The 21,292-nt window shown below is 44.1% G+C and overlaps 1 protein-coding gene across 2 annotated transcripts in view; it reads left to right on the top strand.

Annotated features, from left to right (window-relative positions):
• The window catches only part of KREMEN1 (kringle containing transmembrane protein 1), a 64,118-nt gene that overhangs the window by 37,545 nt on the left and 5,281 nt on the right, over nt 1–21,292 (top strand). Inside the window, exons 4-8 of one of the 2 annotated variants that reach the window (XM_075996666.1) lie at nt 4,679–4,803; nt 8,723–8,876; nt 17,350–17,682; nt 18,939–19,148; nt 20,522–20,606. In XM_075996666.1, the coding sequence (XP_075852781.1) occupies nt 4,679–4,803; nt 8,723–8,876; nt 17,350–17,682; nt 18,939–19,148; nt 20,522–20,606 (907 nt within the window). The remainder of the gene's footprint in view (nt 1–4,678; nt 4,804–8,722; nt 8,877–17,349; nt 17,683–18,938; nt 19,149–20,521; nt 20,607–21,292) is intronic. The other variant, XM_020283159.2, reaches the window with a different exon arrangement.

Below are 21,292 nucleotides of genomic sequence, written 5' to 3' on the forward strand. Positions count from 1 at the left end.
ACTGGGAAGTGTGCTGGGCCCATAAACAGAGCTGCCAGGGCTGTAGTTTCATCAGAAGGCTTGACTGGGGAGAGAATCCACGTCCAGCCTTGCATAGTTGTTGGTAGGATTCAGTTTTTTGTGGACTATTGGACTGAAGTTCTCAGTTTCTTGCTGGTTGTTGGCTAAAGGCCACCCTCAGTTCCTTACCACATGGCCTCTGCCATGGCACATGCTTCATAGAAGGATACAAGCCAAAAAGGCAGTAGAGAGTCTGCTAGCAAGACGAAGTCACAGTGGCTTGTAACCTAATCACAGAAGCGACATCCCATCAACATTGCCACATTTTTTTTTTTTTTAAGTCTGAGTCTTGCTCTGTTGCCCGGCTTAGAGTGCCATGGTGTCAGCCTAGCTCACAGCAACCTCAAACTCCTGGGCTTAAGCGATCCTCCTGCTTCAGCCTCCCGGGTAGCTGGGACTTCAGGCATGCACCACCACACTTGGCTAATTTTTTTTTTCTATTTTTAGTTGCCCAGCTAATTTCTTTCTATTTTTAGTAGCGACGGGGTCTTGCTCTTGCTGAAGCTGGTCTTGAACTCCTGGCCTCAAGCAGTCCTCCTGCCTCAGCCTCCCAGAGTGCTAGGATTGCAGGTGTGAGCCACCGCACACTGTCAGCATTGCCACATTCTATTGGTCAGAAGCAAGTCACCAGTGCAGCCCACACTCAAGGAGAGGAGATTACACGAGGGCATGACTACCAGGAAGGAGGCTCTGTCTTCGGCACTTTGGGCTGCTATAGCAAAATACCTTTCACTGGGTGGCTTAAACAATAGACATTTATTTCTCACAGTTCTAAAGGCTGGGAAGTTAAAGGTCAAGGTGCTATCAGACTCTGTCTGATGAAGCCTCTCTTATTGTTTTGCTACCGGCCTCCTTCTTGCTGTATCCTCACATGGGAGAAAGAGAGAGGGCTCTGGTCTCTTCTTATAAAGGCAGTAATCCCATCATGGGGGCTCAACACTCAGGCCCTCATCTAAACCTAATTACCTTCCCAAAGGCCCCCACCTCCAAATACCTTCATACTGGGCATTCAGGCTTCAACATATGAATTTTGAGGGATAATAGAGGAAACCCCCCCTTTTCCTATACATTCACACACTTCTCTTCTGATACCAGATGGATGGGTTTTACCCAAACCAGCCAATTCTCCAGACACCCTCTGGGTGCCCTACAATTAAATTATGACACTAAGTACCTAGAGTTAGTGCAGAATCCACAGGTTAATGGCTCAGTCCCACAAGACTGCTCCCCACTTCAAATGCCAACTGCAAGTAGTGGGTCCCCAGGTTACTCACACTTCTGTCCCATGTGGCTACAAATTTAGGGTTCCCACAACCCTCTTCTCAGCTTTGATAATTTGCTACAACAGCTCACAGAACTCAGGGAAACATACTTACTAGTTTATTATAAAGGATACATATGAACAGACAGATGAAAAAGTACACAGGGTGAGATCTGGAAGGGTCCCAAGCCCAGGAGTTTCTGTTCTTGTGGAGTGAGCCACACCTGGCACATGGATGTGTTCACCAATCTGGAAGCTCTCTGAATCCCATCTTTTAGTCTACAGCCACACCACCCTGAACATGCCCGATCACGTCTGAATCCCATTTTTAGGGATTTTTACACAGGCTCATCACATAAGCATGATTGATTATTTAGGTCATTAAATAGGAAATGTCTGATTTTGAATCAAAAGTTTAATTTATTATATTTCAAACAAGAAGCAGTAAACTTAATCAAAGAATGTGCCTAAACTTTAAATGCAGGTTTGCCATCTTTTTTTTTTTTTTTTTTTTTTTTGAGACAGTGTCTCGGTTTGTTGTCCAGGCTAGAGTGAGTGCCATGGCGTCAGCCTAGCTCACAGCAACCTCAAACTCCTGGGCTCGAGCGATCCTTCTGCCTCAGCCTCCCGAGTAGCTGGGACTACAGGCATGCGCCACCATGCCCGGCTAATTTTTTTATATATATATAAGTTGGCCAATTAATTTCTTTCTATTTATAGTAGAGACGGGGTCTCGCTCTTGCTCAGGCTGGTTTTTGAACTCCTGACCTTGAGCAATCCGCCCGCCTCGGCCTCCCAAGAGCTAGGATTACAGGCGTGAGCCACCGCGCCCGGCCATTGCCATCTTAACAGTAGTTTATACCAGCAGTGAAGAGGCCTGAAGAGCAGGTGGCAATGGAATCATGAAAAGTGTTTTCCACAGCTTGTTGAGAATCGAATATTTTTCCTTGTAAGAAGTGGTCCAAAGCCTGGAAGAAGTGGAAATCAGTTGGTACAAGGTCTGGTGAATATGGTGGATGACAGAGAGTTTCTAAGTCCAGCTTCTGTAGTTTGAACAGTGTTGTTTTTTGTGGCATGTGATCTTGCAAGAGGATTGGCCTGTCTCTAGTGACCAATCTCAGTTGCTTAATTGCAAGCGTCCTCATCATTTAATCCAACTGGTTGCAGTAGACATCCGCTATAATTGTGATTGACCAGGTTTCATGAAGCTATAGTGGAAAATACCAGTGCTGGACACCCAAACAGACACCATTTGCTTTTTCTGATGCATATTTGGTTTTGGACTGTGTTTTAGCACTTCATCTTTATCCAGCCATTGTACAAACACTTGCAGTTGTCACAAAGGATCGATTTTTTACCACACATTAACAATATGGTATAGCAATGGTTTGCCTTTTTGTCATGACAGCAAAGAAAGACAAGCTTCATGACAATTTCTTTTCTGACGCTCACTTAATTCATGTGGAATCCATCTATCCAGCTTCTTTACCTTGCTGATTTGTTTCAAACGGTCCAATATTGTTGGAATAGTAACGTCAAACCTTGCTGCTAATTCATGTGTAGATCGAGATGGATTCGCTTCCACTATAGCTTTCAGCTCATCATTATTCACCTTGGTCTGAAATCGCGCATGTGGCTCACTTTCAAGGTTAAAATCACCAGAACAGAACTTCTCAAACCATTGGCATACTGTGCATTCATTAGCTGCATCCTTCCCAAACACTTCGTTGCTATTTCAAGCTGTCTGTGCTGCATTAGTTCCACGATGGAACTCATATTCAAAAAGAACCCGAATTTTTGACTTATCCATGGTTTCACAAAAATTGCTCTAAAATAAACATTTGAATGATAATCACAAGCCAAAACATGTGTTTGAAAGAATGAGGATGTACCTTCACAATAGAAAAAAAACAAAAACAACAAAACTCAAACCAGAAAGTGTTAAAGTGAAATGTCAGAGATATCAACTGTCAAACTTAGTACTTAAGGAAATGGGACATTCCATTCTTAATAACCTAATATTAACTCAAATATTCTCCCCCTCCCTGCCCTGCAGGATGGGGAGAATAGGACTGAAAGTTCCAAGCTTCTAATCATGGTTTGGTCTTTCTTGTGACCAGCCCCCATCTGGAAGCTATCCAGGGGCCCACCAAGAGTTGCCTCATTAGAACAAAGATGCTCCAATCACCAAGAAAATTCCAAAAGAGTTAGTAGCTCTGTGCCAGGAACCAGGGGCAGAGACCAAGTGTATATTTCTTATGTCACAGAAGCATACAAACATTCAGTCCCTAGCAGGATTGAGGTCCGTCACTGAAAGCTGTCCACCACAGTTGGTACATATATTTACGTTTCTTTACTCTCAGATACAGCTTTTTCTACAATCGCAAACCGTCTGATATGTGGTGGTTGTCAAACACTAATATGCTCACAGTGGTAGCCTAAATAGTGGCCCTCCAAAGATGTCTACGTTGTAATCCTCAGAATCTGTGAATATGGCACAAGGGATTTTGCAGATGTGATCAAATTAAGTATTTTGGGATAGATTAGCCTGGATCATCCAAGTGGGACCAGTATAATCATAGGGTCCTTAGAGAGGCAGTAGGATCTGAGTCAGAGAAGGTGATATGACAACAGAAACAGGGAGGAAAGGAGAGGTGATGATGGAAACAGAGGGTGGAATGGTGTGGCCACAAGCCAAGGAATATGGGCAGCTTCTCAGAGATTGAAAAAGCAGATAACGGGTTCTGCCCTTGAGCTTCCAGGAGGGACTCAACTCAGTTCACACCTCGATTTTAGCACCATAAGACCCATCTAGTACTTTTGATCTCTAGGGCTAAAAGGTTATAAACTTAGGGTCTTTGAAGCCACTAGGTTTGTAGTAATTTGTTCCAGCACCAAAAGGAAACGAATACACTCACCAGAAGATCTTAGGGAAACCCACTTGTGGAGTGTTTTAAGGAACAAAGGGTTTAGGTACAAGGTGTAGAATAATGGGCTTCCAAAAGCTCTTCCTGCTCTCTAGTGACTCTGAAACATAATTTACACATTGTAGCCTCTGTATCTTTAGGAAATTGTTCTTAGTTCTCTTCAATACCAAATCCTGTCAATATTGAAAAGGTGAAAAAAAGAAGTCTTAAGGTTAAAGATGACCTGGGTCTCACATACTCTTCAAAATAAAACAAAAACATTTAATAGGGACTAAGGCTTCCATTTGTAAAGCTGATTGCTCATTATTTATTTGAACCTCAGGACTGGAAATATTGGCCGAGATAAAAGTACCTGGCACAAATTGCTTTTACTTCTGGGTGTTTCACAGCCAGATGTTGTGAAATTCTTTTGTTTTTCTTTTCTCTGTAGTGCCTGGAAACCTTGGCTGCTACAAGGATCATGGAAACCCACCTCCTCTGACTGGCACCAGTAAAACATCCAACAAGCTCACCATACAAACCTGCATCAGTTTCTGCCGGAGTCAGAGGTTCAAGGTAATGGCTCTGTGTCTATGCAACAGTAGAAAAAGATAAAGATGGAAATGCATTTTTCTGAGATAACTGAAAAATAAGTGCTAAGCGAAATAAGCCAGGAGCAAAAGGCCACATGTTGTATGATTCCATTCACATGAAGTGTCCAGAAGAGACAAATCCATACAGACAGAAAGTAGGTTAGCGGTTGCCAGAGGGTGGGAGGTGGGAGGAATTGGGAGTAACTGCTCATCAGTGCAGGGTTTCTTTTCAGAGTGATGAATGTTCTGGAATGAGATAGTGCTGGTGGTTACACAACACAGTGAATATACTAACAACCACTGAAATATGCACTTTAAAATGGTGAATGTTATGTTATGTGAATTACATTTCAATTTAAAAAAAGGCTAAACCTACTAAACTTCAAGAAAAACAAAAGTCTTACAACATTGAGTTAGACAAAGATTTCTTTCTTCCTTTCTTCCTTTCTTCCTTTCTTCCTTTCCTTTCCTTTCCTTTCCTTTTCCTTTCCTTTTCCTTTTCCTTTCCCTTTCCCTTTCCCTTTCCCTTTCCCTTTCCCTTTCCCTTTCCCTTTTCCTTTTCCTTTTCCTTTTCCTTTTCCTTTTCCTTTTCCTTTTCCTTTTCCTTTTCCTTTCCTTTCCTTTCCTTTCCTTTCCTTTCCTTTCCTTTCCTTTCCTTTCCTTTCCTTTCTTTTCTTTTCTTTTCTTTTCTTTTCTTTTCTTTTCTTTTCTTTTCTACAGAGTCTTACTCTGTCACCCGGGCTAGAGTGCCGTGACATCAGCCTAGCTCACAGCAACCTCAAACTTGGGCTCAAGAGATCCTCAGCCTCAGCCTCCCGAGTAGCTGGGACTACAAGCATGCGCCACCATGCCCGGCTAATTTTTTCTATGTATTTTTAGTTGGCCAATTAATTTCTTTCTATTTTTTAGTAGAGACGGGGTCTCGCTCTTGCTCAGGCTGATTTCAAACTCCTGACCTTGAGCAATCTGCCTGCCTCAGCCTCCCAGAGGGCTAGGATTACAGGAATGTAGACAAAGATTTCTTAAATAGGACACAAAAAACATAAGCTATAAAAGAAAAAATTGATAAAATGAACTTGTCAATATTAAAAACTTATCTTGAAAAATTAGAATTAAAAAATGAAAAGGCAAGCCACACACTAGGAGAGAGTAGTTGCTAAATATATATGTGATAAAGGACTTATATACAGAATATATAAAGAGCTCTTAAAACCTCAATAATAAGATAGCTCAATTAGAAAATGGGCAAAAGATTTGCACAGACATACCCCCCACAAAAAATATATATATAGATGGCCAATAAACACATGAAAAGATGCTCGGCTTCACTATCAGGGAAATACAAATTAAAACCACAATGAAATACCACTATACACCCAGAATAACTAAAATAGTAAGAATTGGCAAGGATGTGGAGCAAGTATAACTCTCATAGATGGCTGGTAGGAATGTAAAATTGTACAGCCTCTTTGGAGAAAGATCTTGAAGTTTCTTTTCTTTTCCCTTTTTTTTGGAGGGGTGAGTGGGGACAGAATCTCACTCTGTCGCCCTGGACAGAGTGCAGTGGTGTCATCATAGTTCATTGCATCCCAAACTCTTGAGCCCAAGCAATCCTCCTGCCTCAGCCTCCCAAGTAGCTGTGACTATAGGGGCATGCCATAGTGCCCAGGTAATTTTTCTATTTTGAGTGGAGATGGGGGTCTTGCTCTTGCTCAGGCTGGTCTCAAACTCCTGAGCTCAAGTGATCCTCCTGCCTCGGCCTCCCAGAGTGCTAGGATTCCAGGTGTGAGCCACTGTGCCCTGCCTTGAAGTTTCTCATAAAGTTAAACATGCATCTGTCTTACAACTCAGCAATTCCATACCTGGATATTTACTCAAGATAAAGTCTAGCTCACACAAAGCTCATACATCAGTGTTTATAGCAGCAATATCCATGATAGCTCCAGTCTGTCAGTAACCCAGATGTCCATTAACTGATGAATGGATAAACAAATTATAGTATATCCATATCTGTGGAATACTACTCAATGAAAAGAAAAGACATATTATGACATACTGATATACACAACAATATGGATAAAACATTATGCTAATTGAAAGAACTCAAACATAAAAGACTACATACTGAACTCAAAATCGATTATAGATCTAACTCTAAAAGGTAAAACTTTAAAACTTTTAGAAGAAAATATAGGAGAAAATCTTCATGACTTAGATTTAAACAAAAAGTTCTTAGAGATAACACCAAACACATGACCCACAAAAAGAAAAAAATGGATATGTTTTAATGTGGACTTCACCAAAATTAAAAACTTTTGCTCCGTGAAAGATAATTTTAAGAGAATGAAAAGACAAGCTATAGCCTGGGAGAAAATACTTGCAAATCACATATGTGACAAAGGACTTGTATCTAGAATGTGTTTAAAAAAGAGACAAAACCTCTAAAAACCCAATAGTAAAAAAAAAAAAAAAAAATGCAATTTAAAAATGAGTAAAAGATCTGAGCAGATACTTCACAAAGGGGATTATACAGATGGTAAATAAACACATGAAAAGATAGTCAGCATCATCAGCATTAGGTAATATCATTAAAACCACAATGAGATACAGCTACACAGCTATTAGAATGGCTAAAATAAAGTATAGTGACAGTAATCAGTGCTGACAAGGATATGGAGTAACTGGGACTCTCATACATTACTGTTGTGAACCTATAATGGTATGGGCATTCTGTAAAAGTTTGGCAGTTTCTTATAAATTTAAACATGCACTAATCATTAAAAACTAGAAATAGCCCAATAGATGAGCAAACTGTGGTACATCCATACAGTGAACTCTGTTCAGCAATGCAAAGGAGCAAACTATTGATACACACACTAATTTGGGTGAACCTCAAAGACATTATGCTGAGTGAAAGAAGCTAGTCTAAAAAAGTCACATGCTGTATGATTCCATTTATGTGCCATTCTGGAAAAAACAAAACTATAGTAATGGAAAATGTGTCAGTGGTTGCCAGCGATTATGGGGGAGTGAGGTTTAAAGCAATAGCATAAGGAAGATTATTGGGGTGATACAACTGTTCTGTATCCTGTTTGTACCAGTGGTCGCACAAATATATACAAGTGCTAACATTTATAGAACTATATACCAAAATACTATATGGTAATACAAAAAAATAAAAACTTTAGGGCCGGGCGCGGTGGCTCAAGCCTGTAATCCTAGCTCTCTGGGAGGCCGAGGCGGGCGGATTGCTCGAGGTCAGGAGTTCGAAACCAGCCTGAGCAAGAGCAAGACCCCGTCTCTACTATAAATAGAAAGAAATTAATTGGCCAACTAATATATATATATAAAATTAGCCGGGCGTGGTGGCGCATGCCTGTAGTCCCAGCTACTTGGGAGGCTGAGGCAGCAGGATTGCTTGAGCCCAGGAGTTTGAGGTTGCTGTGAGCTAGGCTGACGCCACGGCACTCACTCTAGCCTGTGCAACAAAGCAAGACTCTGTCTCAAAAAAAAAAAAACTTTAAATGGGGCCTATGATGAGTTTGCTTTGAGAATTAGCTATAAAGCCTTTACTACCTAGCACATAGTAATAGTCAATAAAATATTTAGCTGTTATTATTATTCATGCTTCAAGGTTATGAGATTTTCTCCCTGCCAAAACTTATTTAAGCACAGCAGAAACACAACATTAAAAAGGGATACTCACTGACATTGGTGGTGTGTAGTTACTGGTCAGCTTGGAATTAAGTGTGGCAGAAGTAGGAAAAGGGAGAGGTCCCAGGGGAAGGGTGGTCTGGGAAGATGAGGCTGATTGTTTGCTGGGGGCTCATCCTGCCAGGGTCCTTTGGGCGACCTGCCACCCTTGATAATGCTTACCATGTGCTGCTTCTCTGTTACGGCAGTTTGCTGGGATGGAGTCGGGCTACGCTTGCTTCTGTGGAAACAATGGTGATTACTGGAAGTACGGGGAGGCGGCCAGTACCGAGTGCAACAGCGTCTGCTTTGGGGATCACTCCCAGCCCTGTGGTGGCGATGGCAGGATCATCCTCTTTGATAGTGAGTATGCCCTGTGCCCACCACTGCCCAAGGCACAGGAACCCTTGGACCAGAGCAGTAAGCCTGCCCACCCTCCCTCCTTTCCATTTATTCATTCATTCTCTTGGCCAGGGGTCCCCAAATTTTTTAAACAGGGGGCCAGTTCACTGTCCCTCAGACTGTTGGAGGGCCCTTGGAGAGTGAGGCACACATTCCACACATGCGCACTGTGGGTCTGGGGCGAGTCGGCTGCTAAGCAGGACAGGCAGCGTTGGCAAAAACACCCGCGAGCCAGATAAATGTCAGCCCGAGGGCCGTAGTTTGAGGACGCCTGCTCTTGGCAATACTTACAAAGCACCTACTACAGGCCAGGCACTGACCAGACCCTGGGAATATGCACAGAGCATGAAGACTTAGTCCCTACCTTCTAGGAGGAAGGACAGAGATTTAACAAGTGATTAGATACAGTCTCTCCAATTGGTCTGAAGTGACGGGACCTAGTGAAATGCTAAGACATCATAGAAAAGATAAACTTCCCAGTTTTACAAAGACACTGTTATAACTGTTCAGTATGAGCTCTGATATCCTTGTTTCAATATAATTTCCAAGCTCTTTTAGTGGGTTTTTTTAGGCATTTGGGATTTATATCTTACTGTGAGTTGTTTTTCCAGGCCTGGCATTGAGTTTGCCCTGGCCCAGCTCCTCTGAACTGCCAGATTTGTAAGATACCGGCTAGGGGCAGAGCGTGTTCTGAATAGGCTGTGGATCTGGAGTGGTGATCTCTCCGGTGGCTTGTTCTAACCGCCAAGTACCTGCTTTCTTGTTGAATCTGCCTGTGACCACTCAGTGGTAGTGAGACTTTGTGAGAGTCGGAGCACCAATGAAGCACCAGATTTTAAGATGCTAAAAAGAAGTTAGTTGCAAATGAGGCAAACAAAAGAAAAGACTTGATATTACCAAGAAATATTATATTATGTCTATAGTATCTTTTTGGTCATTAGGCTAGAGAAGATCTCAACCACAATGACATCTCAACCAGGTAGGGTGGCTCAGTTTTGAGCAAAAATGTCCTATAGTGTATTCATTTCCTAGAGCTGCCAAAACAAATTATCACAAACTAGGTAGTTTAAAACAACAGAAATTTATTCTCTCACATTTTGGCTAGAAGTCCAACATCAGGCCGGGTGCAGTGGCTCACACCTGTAATCCCAGCAACTTGGGAGGCTGAGGCAGGAAGATCTCTTGAGCCCAGGAGTTGGAGGCTGCAGTGGGCTATGATCATACTAGAGCACTCCAGCCTGGGCGACAGAGCAAGACCCTGTCTCTAAACATAAATTGATTGATTGATTGATTGATTTTTAAAAGTCAAGGTGTCAGAGGGCCATGCTCCCTCCAAAGGGTCCGGGGAAACCTCTCAGCTTCTGGCAGTTGCTGGCAATCCTTGGCATTAGTTGGCTTGTAGCTGCATCACTTCCTCTTCACATGGCCATCTTTCCTCTGTTTTTGTTTATGTGTGTCTATGTCTCCGTGTATGTCTGTGTCTCTGTGTTTTCTTAAAAGGACACCAGTCATTGGATTTAGGGCCTGTCCTAATCTTGTACAGTCTTATCTTGACTCAATAACATCTGTAAGGACCCTATTTCTGAATAAGGTTACATTCATAGGTACCAGGTGTTAGGACTTATCTCTTTGTGGAACACACAATTCAACCACTCCATATGGTGATTACAAAACCTAGCCCAAGTTTATAACCGAGCCTTTATCAGGTTATAGCTTAGACATTGTCTAAAGTGTATGTGTATTTAGAGGAGGAGGAAGGAGGAAGGATGGGTGAGCAGAACTCATGTGGTCAGTTGATCTTCTTAGCTAAGTGTTGCCATTGGAGACGGCCAGTTGCTTCCTATACATCCTGTTATGTCCAGACAAATGCTTAGTTTGGTACCTCTGTTATGGCTAAAGACTGAACCTTGGCTAATGATTAAGGAAACATACTAATGTTTAGTTGGCGAATAACTATGCACTGCACATCTATTTAACCTTTCATTCAGAGTTCATTATTATAAAGTTATCCACCTTGACAACCTAACCCAGGAGAGTATGTTTGCTGAGCTAACAAAATGCCTGGTATACGCTTTTAATTTTTTTTTTTTTTTTTTTTTGGAGACAGAGTCTCACTTTGTTGCCCAGGCTAGAGTGAGTGCTGTGGTGTCAGCCTAGCTCACAGCAACTTCAAACTCCTGGGCTCAAGCGATCCTCCTGCCTCAGCCTCCCGAGTAGCTGGGGCTACAGGCATGTGCCACCATGCCCAGCTAATTTTTTTTTCTATATATATTTTTAGTTGGTCAATTAATTTCTTTCTATTTTTAGTAGAGACGGGGTCTCGTTCAGGCTGGTTTCAAACTCCCGACCTTGAGCAATCCACCTGCCTCGGCCTCCCAGAGTGCTAGGATTACAGGTGTGAGCCACCGCACCCGGCCCCTGGTATACTCTTAAGTGAAGAAAGAAAGGAAATAAACATTTCTTGAGTACCTAGCATGTATCAAGGCTTTCCATAAATTACCACATTAGGTCCTCCTGGCACCCATCTGAAGAAAGAATTACTACGATTACTCTCATATTACAGAAGAGAAGCCTGGGCCATGGAGAGGACAAATAACTTGCCAAGGTTTATACTGCCAAGAAGCCACAGGACTAGAAAGGAAACAGGAGCAGGGCGTGTGGGTTCACTACCTGGTTTTCTACTTTAAATTGAAGGTAGTGTTAATTAAAAAATGGAAAATAAGTGTTGGAGAAGTTAGATATGGAGAAGTTAGAACCCTTAGACATTGCTGATAGAAATGTAAGCTGGTGCTTCTACTTTAGAAAATAGTCTGGCAGCTCCTCAAAACCCTCAAAACACAAAACAAAGGGTTACCTTATGACCCAGCAGTTTTACTGCTAGGCATGCACCTGAGAGAGTTGAAAACATATGTTGACTTAAAAAATTGTACATAAATATTCGCAGCAGCATTATTCATAATAACCAAAAAGTGTTAATAACTAAAATGCCCATCAGTTGATGAATGGATGAACAAAACGTGGTATATCCATGCAATGGACTATTGTTCAGCCATAAAAAGAAGTTAGCACTGACACATGCTACCACATGGATGGCCTTTGAAAATGTTCTCCTAAATGAAAGAACCAGACACAAATAGCCACATGTTTTATGATTCCATTTATTTATTTTTATTTTTTTATTTTTTTTTTGAAATAGAGTCTCACTTTGTTGCCCAGGCTAGAGTGAGTGCCGTGGCGTCAGCCTAGCTCACAGCAACCTCAAACTCCTGGGCTCAGGCAATCCTTCTACCTCAGCCTCCCAAGTAGCTGGGACTACAGGCATGTGCCACCATGCCCGGCTAATTTTTTCTATATATATTAGTTGGCCAAGTAATTTCTTTCTATTTATAGTAGAGACGGGGTCTCACTCTTGCCTAGGCTGGTCTTGAACTCCTAAGCTCAAGCAATCCTTCTGCCTCAGCCTCCAAGAGTGCTAGGATTACAGGTGTGAACCACCACGCCCAGCCAACGTTCCCATTTTACACATGAGAAATCAAGAGTTAGATAAAGTAATAAATGTAATTCACCATATAAACAGAAGCAAAAACAAAGACCATATGATCCTCGCAATAGACGCAGAAAAAGCATTCGACAAAATTCAACACCCTTTTATGATAAGAACATTCAACAAAATAGGTATAGATGGGGCTTACCTAAAAATGATAAAAGCCATATGTGACAAAATCACAGCCAATATCATACTGAAGGGAGAAAAATTGAAAGCATTCCCACTTAGAACTGGAACAAGCCAAGGTTGCCCACTATCTCCACTTCTATTCAACATAGTGCTGGAAGTCCTGGCTACAGCAATCAGACAAGAGAGCGGAATTAAGGGCTTCCAAATGGGAACAGAAGAGATCAAACTTTCACTCTTTGTTGATGACATGATATTATACCTAGAAAACCCCAAGGATTCAACCAAGAGACTCCTTGATCTGATAAATAAATTTGGTAAAGTCTCAGGATACAAAATCAATACACAGAAATCAGAGGCATTCATACACGCCAACAACAGTAAAAGTGAGAACCAAATCAAAGACTCAATTCCCTTCAAAATAGCAACAAAGAAAATAAAGTACCTTGGAATATATTTAACTAAGGAGGTAAAAGACCTCTACAGGGAGAACTATGAAACACTGAAGAAGGAAATAGCAGAGGACATAAACAGATGGAAGAAGATACCATGCTCATGGGTAGGCAGAATCAACATTGTTAAAATGTCCATACTACCCAAAGTGACCTAAAGAGTCAATGCAAGCCCTATCAAAATACCATCATCATTTTTCACAGATATAGAAAAAATAATTTTACACTTCGTATGGAACCACAGAAGACCCCATATACCAAAATCAATTGTAGGCAATAAAAACAAAATAGGAAGTATCAATTTACCAGACTTCAAACTATACTACAAGGCTATAGTCATTAAAACAGCTTGGGATCGGCTCAAGAACGGTTGGACCAGTGGAACAGAACAGAGAACCCAGATATAAAACCATCCTCATATAGCCAACTCATCTTTGACAAGCAGACAAAAACATACACTGGGGGAAAGAATCCTTATTTAATAAAAATGGTGCTGGGAAAACTGGATAGCCACATGTAGAAGACTGAAACAAGACCCGTGCCTTTCACCTCTCACAAAAATCAACTCACACTGAGTAACAGACTTGAACCTTAGGTGTGAAACTATTAGAATTCTAGAGGGAAATGTTGGAAATACTCTTCTAGACATTGGACTAGGCAAAGAATTGATGAAGAAGACCCCAAAGGCAATCACATCACAGCAGCAACAAAAATAAACAAATGGCACCCGATCAAATTACAAAGCTTCTGCACAGCCAAAGAAACTGTCAAGAGAGCAAGCAGACAACCCACAGAATGGGAGAAAATTTTCGCAAGCTACACATCTGATAAAGGGTTGATAACTAGAATCTATTTAGAATCTCAGGAAAATCAGCCAGAAAAAATCAAACAACCCCATCAAAAAATGGGCAAAGGACATGAACAGAAACTTTTCAAAAGAAGACAGAATAATGGCCAACAAACATATGAAAAAATGCTCAACATCTCTTATCATCAGGGAAATGCAAATCAAAACCACAATGAGATATCACTTAACTCCAGTGAGAATGGCCTTTATCAAAAAATCCCCAAACAATAAATGTTGGCGTGGATGCGGAGAGAGAGGAACACTGCTGGTGGGACTGCAAACTAGTGCAACCTCTGTGGAAAGCAATATGGAGATACCTCGAAGCGATACAAGTAGATCTACCATTTGATCCAGCAATTCCACTACTGGGCATCTACCCAAAAGATCAAAAGTCACTTTATGAAAAAGACACCTGCACTCGAATGTTTATAGCAGCACAATTCACAATTGCAAAGCTGTGGAAACAACCCAAGTGCCCATCAGTTCATGAGTAGATTAATAAAATGTGGTATATGTATACCATGGAGTACTACTCAGCTTTAAGAAACAATGGTGATATAGCACCGCTTGTATATTCCTGGATACAGCTGGAACCCATTCTACTAAATGAAGTATCTCAAGAATGGAAAAACCAGCACCACATGTACTCACCAGCAAATTGGTATTAACGAATCAACACCTAAGTGGACATATAGGAATAACATTTATCAGGTGTTGGGCAGGTAGGAGGGGGTAGCAGGGGATGGGTATATACAAACACAACGAGTAAGGGGTGCAACATTTGGGGGATGGACACGCTTAAAGCTCTGACTCGAGGGGAGGGGGCATGGGCAATATATGTAACTTTAACACTTGTACCCCCATAATATGCTAAAATAAAAAAAATTTTTTTTTTTGAAGAAAAAAACAAAAAAAGATCGAGCAGGTAGGCTGGAGTCACCGTGGGTTGCAGGGTCTGCCCAGGTTGGCTTTCTTGGCTTCTAGGCTCTGCAGGGAAGAGTCAGTCATCTGGCTTGGGCCTACTTTGTAGCATTAGTTGAACACATACCACTCACTGGGCTCTGTGCTTATAATGCACTTTCCATCATTATCTCCCTTAATTCTCATAATGCTATGAAGCAGGTACTATTTTCCTTATTTTCTAGATGACAAAATTGAGACTCACAGTAGTTCAGTAATTTGCTCAAGGTCCCACAGATAAAGATCCTGCCCTCATGGAACTTGTATTAACATTTCCGTGGGAAGGGAAGAAGATATTAGTTGTGAAGAAGATTGAGGGTCTAAGGAAGGGTAGGATCTGACTGCTGGGAGTACGTTAGTTACTATACTTCATAGACTCCAAGATGCCATCAATTGTGAGGTGCAACCTTATGTCATGTACCACTAAGGGGAAAAAATGCTTTTATTGTGTTGTAATTTTTTATCAAATGCCATATACTATGTATAGAAGAACAGCAGAGGCTGAAATGAATGGTATTTACACCTGGGCAGGTCTGTTTAGAGTCCAGATTGAGCCAATCTGTCAGTAGTTGAGCTAGATTTAGGTTTTGTTGTTTCAAATGCACATCAGGATTCAAATTCCTACAGCAATGGGCTGCTATTACCTTGTGTTTCGTGTGGAGCGTGGGGTGAGCAGGGTTTTTTTCAGTGTTTTTGTTCCACCCTCAGCTTTGAGCAGCTCCTACATGCCTGTGCCACAGAGGGGCTCTTTTTCCACTGTCTTTCCCCTCCCTCAGTGGTAAACCACTGTTGCTTATGACTTGCTGCTATGCATGTGGCGAGGTCAGGGGGGTTCTTGTTCTCCTGCCCCATACTCAGTCTCAGATAGGACATGTTCCTGGGCCTAAGGGGACAGGCCTTTTCAGCATTCCTGTACCCTCCTCTCCCTGGCAGCAAACGCGGCCTTGCGTCTATGGTGGATCTCAGGAAAGAGACACTCTCCTGCCCCTCCCCCAGGGGTAGCAGACCTCTGCACTGGGTGCAGGATCCTGGGCCCAAGGGGGCTCAAGGCAACCAGGGGACAATGGGTTTTGCTTCTGCTGTTCCCCAAGAAGCAATGGATCTTTCCTGGTCGGTTACCTTGGCAGGAAGTAGAGTTTCCTCCCTTCCCCCAGAGGCAAACAAGTTTTCCTTCTACCACTCTCCAGTGGTGCTGGGAGCCAGGGGGCTTGCTGCCCCTTCCCCAGCAGCTGAAGACGTTTACTTTCCTGGGAAGTGGGCAGTATTTCACGCCTGTCCCCCTGTGGCAACCTGTCACCTCTAGCACACCTGTGCCACCCAGGGGAACTCTGGTCTGCTGCCCAAGCCCAGTCACTCTTGGGAGTACTAGCTGGAGGCCTGTGCACACCAGCTTGCAAGTGAGTGGGGAACGCTCCTGTGTCTTGTCTCTGGGGCTCCCAGTTATCTTAAACTGACAGGCCAGCCCACACGCAGCCTTTAAGAATTTCTTAAAATTTTAGCTGCTTTCTTCTTACCCACTCCTACGGCTGTCACCTGTGCTCTGTCAAAGCTGAAACCATTTTCATGGCCTGACTCTCCTTGGAGGGGTGTCTTTCTTTTTAAAATTAAATTCTCCCGGTTGTCATGAGAACTCAGCTTTCTGAGTTTTGAGTTTTTCTCGTTGTTAGGATGAAAGCAGCATTCCCTTGTTGCATTCTCTATCCTAAAGGGAAGCAGAACTCCCCCAAAGCCTGCTTTTTAAATCCCAGCCCTATGCCCCAGACCAAGGATTTTCATTTCCAGTATCTTGGTATACCTCACCAGGTGAGGCAGGAAGTGTTTGTGTCTCCTCACTAGAACCTGCTGATCAAAAATGAGAGTCCAGAGAAATCAAGTGCTCGACACAGAGCGACCAGAATCTGGTGTGCTTCCCCCCTGCAGAAAGCCATTCATTCAGCCAGTCTCCCACGTGAAAAATGCGTGTGGCCCCCTCAGGGGGTCATTGCACCTCTAAGGTGTTGGAAATGCCCAAACGGCTGTAAAGCCCTTCTTTTTGGATAACTTTATCTCCACAAGTGCCTCCCCTGCAAAGAGACCCGGGTGGCTCCTGTGCTTTGTCTCCTGGGCCCTTGCACTTCCACGTGACACAGGAGCAGGCGGTGGTCTCCCAGCCTTGCAGCCGAGAGAAGTGAGAGGGCCCTGGGACCATTTGGCCCCACCAGGCCCAAATCCAGACTCCCCGACCCCAGCCCGGCCCCCACCTAGACCTCGCCACCGTGCTGTGCTAATTCTAAGGTCTCCTGAGCAGAAGACAAAAAGTCTCCACAGTCATTTGTCCAGGGTTTAAGCCATTCATTTCGTGACTCAATCCTGAAACATAAGATAGCCTAGCTTTGTAGATAGAAAACAATATGCCCAATGAGATCTTGCTTGCTAGGAAGCATCTTGTGTGCTTCGGTGTTGGAAGCGAGCCCTGGGGCCCACGCCCAGACTGAGGGCCTGGTGTCTTTTTGTCTTCTACAGCTGTCGTTGGCGCCTGCGGCGGGAACTACTCAGCCATGACTTCCGTGGTCTATTCCCCTGACTTCCCCGACACCTACGCCACGGGAAGGGTCTGCTACTGGACCATTCGGGTCCCGGGGGCCTCGCGCATCCACTTCAGCTTCCCCCTGTTTGACATCAGGGACTCTGCGGACATGGTGGAACTGCTGGATGGCTACACCCACCGCGTCCTGGCCCGCTTTCACGGGAGGAGCCGCCCGCCTCTGTCCTTCAATGTCTCTCTGGACTTCGTCATCTTGTATTTCTTCTCTGACCGTGTCAATCAGGCCCAGGGATTTGCTGTCCTATACCAAGGTAAGACCCTCTCGCCTCCATGGGGGCCCTTCACGGCCTGTGTTCTTCGAGCTTCTTTCCCTCACCGTCGTGACTTTCGACCCCCGCGCGGTTCTTGCCGGGTGGACTGGGAGTCCGGAGCGGCTGACTCAACTTGCAGATCACCCCAGGGCTGCCGCTCTTTCCCTACCTCCCATTTCATGACTTGTTTACATTTCATGATATAGGAAAGAGGTGAAACCTGTCAATTTTGCTATTTTAGTAGTTTGTTTCTTTGGAGACAGAGACAGGGTCTCACTCTGTCACCCAGGCTGGAGTACATTGGCGCAGTCATAGCTCACTGTAACCTCAAACTCCTTGGTGCAGACAATCCTCCCACCTCAGCCATCCAAGTAGCTGAGACTACAGGTATATGCCACCATGCCTGGCTAATTTTCTATTTTTTTTGTAGAGACAGGGTCTCACTCTGTTGCCCAGGCTGGTCTTGAACTCCTGGTCTCAAGCGATCCTCCCACCTTGGCCTCCCAAAGCTTGGATTATAGGCGTGAGCCACCATGCCCAGCCTATTTTAGTAGTTCTAATGACAGTTCTCATGGGACAGTTAAAAGAATAACTAAAGAAAAAGCTGAGATTGGTAGAACTGGAAGGCTCTCAAGTCATTTTGTCCATCCTCCTGCGTCTAATGATCCCAGCCAATCCCACAAGACTAATTGACCTTCTTTCTTCAAATCCTCCTAAGGTGGAGCCATGCCCTCTGCCCCTGTAATGTGAACATGTGTGCTGGGCACGTCTCTTTGCCAGCACACGAGAAACACAGACAGTGTCCGAGACCTAGTCTTTGTCCTAGATAGCAAACCTCCAGAAGAGTTCAGGTAGCATGTGCTACAGGAGATTGGCGGGAGAGGCCTCCCTGCAGGTGGGACAGTCTTGAGGAACCGGTAAGATCAGAGCCGTTAGACAGGAGGGAAGAGGGCCTTCCAGGGAGAGGGAGCCACAGCTGCAAAGTACGAGGGTGAGGAAACTATAAATCATGCTCAGGGTTCCCAGAAGAGACCAGCCACATAATTAGGAGGTGACAGCTCCATCCTTCTGCCTCCTGCGGGGCCAGGGCCTGGCAAGTTCTGCTCTGGGGCGAGTGGGACCAACGGAAGGAACTGCATCTGGAATTGAATCAGAGAAAAAGGCCTTTCCTTCATAACCAGCGCTCCCCCCCACTCCACGCAGCTCTTCCTCATCTCCCTAGCTCTCTCCCCAGTTAATTCCTTTTGATCTTCCAGCCGTCAAGGAAGAACCGCCGCAGGAGAGGCCCACTGTCAACCAGACGCTGGCTGAGGTGATCACGGAGCAGGCCAACCTCAGCATCAGCGCTGCCCGGTCCTCCAAAGTCGTCTACGTCATCACCACCAGCCCCAGCCACCCACCTCAGACTGTCCCAGGTAGCGATTCCTGGGCGCCATCAATAGGGGCTGGAAGCCGCACAGTTGAAGGTAGTGCCCTCGGCAGTGACAGAAACCAAAGCACTCTTGGGTGTTGCTCGTGCAGGGGCAGCTTGGGGGTACTGGCTCTGACCTCCAGTCTGTCTTAGCCTTTGAGGGGCATCTTCAAATCTTGCTTCCTTAGTCCTTAAGAAAAAAATGCTCTATTAATCAGCTAATCCAGTGTCTTCCCACATCGAGATTATCTTTCTAGAGCCCCAGTTTATAGCTCCCTGAATTCATTGACATTTGCAAGAGCCTCGTTTATTCATTCATTCAAAAGATATGTAAGTGCTTCAGCAGTGTCAGGTACTAAGCACTGGACTATATACAGTGAACCAAACAAAATCCTTGCCCTCTTGTGGCTTATCAGTGGGAGGAACAACACAAGAAGCAAAATAAAAAGTCAGATAGTGATAAGAACTATGAAGAGAAATCATGCAGGAGAGAGAGAGAGAGAGTGGGCGATGACCTCTAGTGGTTTAAGCTGGCTGACCTGGTTGGGTACGTACTTCCCCAGTCCCTCTTTTCTGCCAAGGAAGTGGCGCCTTAATGAGCTGGAGAGTGCCATCAGCGGTGACCTAGCCTGGAGGCTTTCAAACTGCTCTGCAGGCCCCTGCGGGACCCACCTTAGGAGGTCAGGGAGGAGGGCCTCTGCAGCACTCGCGCTGCATCATCTGGCCGTGGATCTTAGTAGCTTTTTTATTGAGACAGGGTCTCTGTTGCTAGGCTAGAGTGCAGTGGTGTCATCATAGATCACTGCAGCCTTCAACTCCTGGGCTCAAGCAATCCTCCTGCCTCAGCCTCCCAAGTAGCTGGGACTGTAGGCACGTGCCACCACACCCGGCTAATATTCTTATTTTTTTGTAGAGATGGGGTCTCACTATTGCTCAGGCCGGTCTCAAACTCCCGGCCTCAAACAATCCTCCTACCTTGGCCTCCCCAAATGCTAGGATTACAGGTATGAGCTACCACGCCTGGCCATCTGGTAGCATTTTATAGGTCACGCATTTCATTCCTCAGAAGAGGAAACTGAGGCCCAAAGAGTTTATGTAACTCATCTGTGGTTGCAGTTGTTCTAGTGGTAGAGACAGAACGTACACTACCCCTTTCAACTCTGAGTCCAAAGTACTTTAGATCACACCGCCTGCCTCTCCCAGAGAGAGGAAGTCGTAGAACAAGGCAAGGTACTCAGAAAGCCTGGGGCTCCACGCCCAGCCCAGCTTGCAGCTGCTCCTGCTGCCACACTTGCTGGCTGCTCCCCGCCCGCCCGCAGGGAGTCCTCAGCCAGATCTGCATCTCCGAGCTGTTGGATCTTTCCTCAGACCTCCTTTTGCAAACCAAGCACAAACAAGTCCAGTAAACTCCGTCTCTTACAATTGCAGGATGGACAGTGTATGGCCTGGCAACTCTCCTCATCCTCACAGTCACAGCCATTGTAGCAAAGATACTTCTGCACGTCACATTCAAGTGAGTACAAGAAAGAGCTGCCTGGTTCCAGGAAGGGGAAGCCTTGGAATTCCTTTTATACTGTGTTTCTTTTGTCTACATCCAATTACAATATCAGCGCATAATTCTAAAGCCCTTAGTGCTAGACGGCATAAGGCAATAGATGTTCCTCCTTCTCTGTAGAGTGAAATGTACAACTGGACAAATCTCACTAAGGTTTGAGGGATTGTGCTTGTTCTTGTTTCCAAAAGATATGATTTCAAGGAAGATTGTAACACTCCTAGCTTAAAAAGCAACACTCTCCATTTTGCTAGTCCCTTACAGAGATCTTTATGCTAGAGTAAAAATTCCTAGGACAATGCCTTGCATACTTCCCGATGCCTTCTAGAAATTGGGAAACATCTTAGGAAGAGAATGCTAACATTTTAGTTATTATTGCTCAATAATTATTTTAAAACAATTGTGGAAGAAATTTATAGAAGCTTCATCCTTCAATTCTGACCAATTTGGGGGAAAAAAAATTCTTCCCTTATCTTGCTGCTCAGGTTTAATAGTTCCACCTCTAGCGAAAGGGCAATTGTTCATGCTATGGATGTTTCTGTACTTACAGAAGGGACTTCTTTCTAATATTTTTCTAGACCCCTACTCTGTCTTTCCTATATTTCCTAGTCCAGCCTCTCCCCATTTTATGGCTTCCTGAAAATTGA

Source organism: Microcebus murinus, chromosome 22 (assembly GCF_040939455.1).
Source record: "Microcebus murinus isolate Inina chromosome 22, M.murinus_Inina_mat1.0, whole genome shotgun sequence".
Lineage (NCBI taxonomy): Eukaryota > Metazoa > Chordata > Mammalia > Primates > Cheirogaleidae > Microcebus > Microcebus murinus.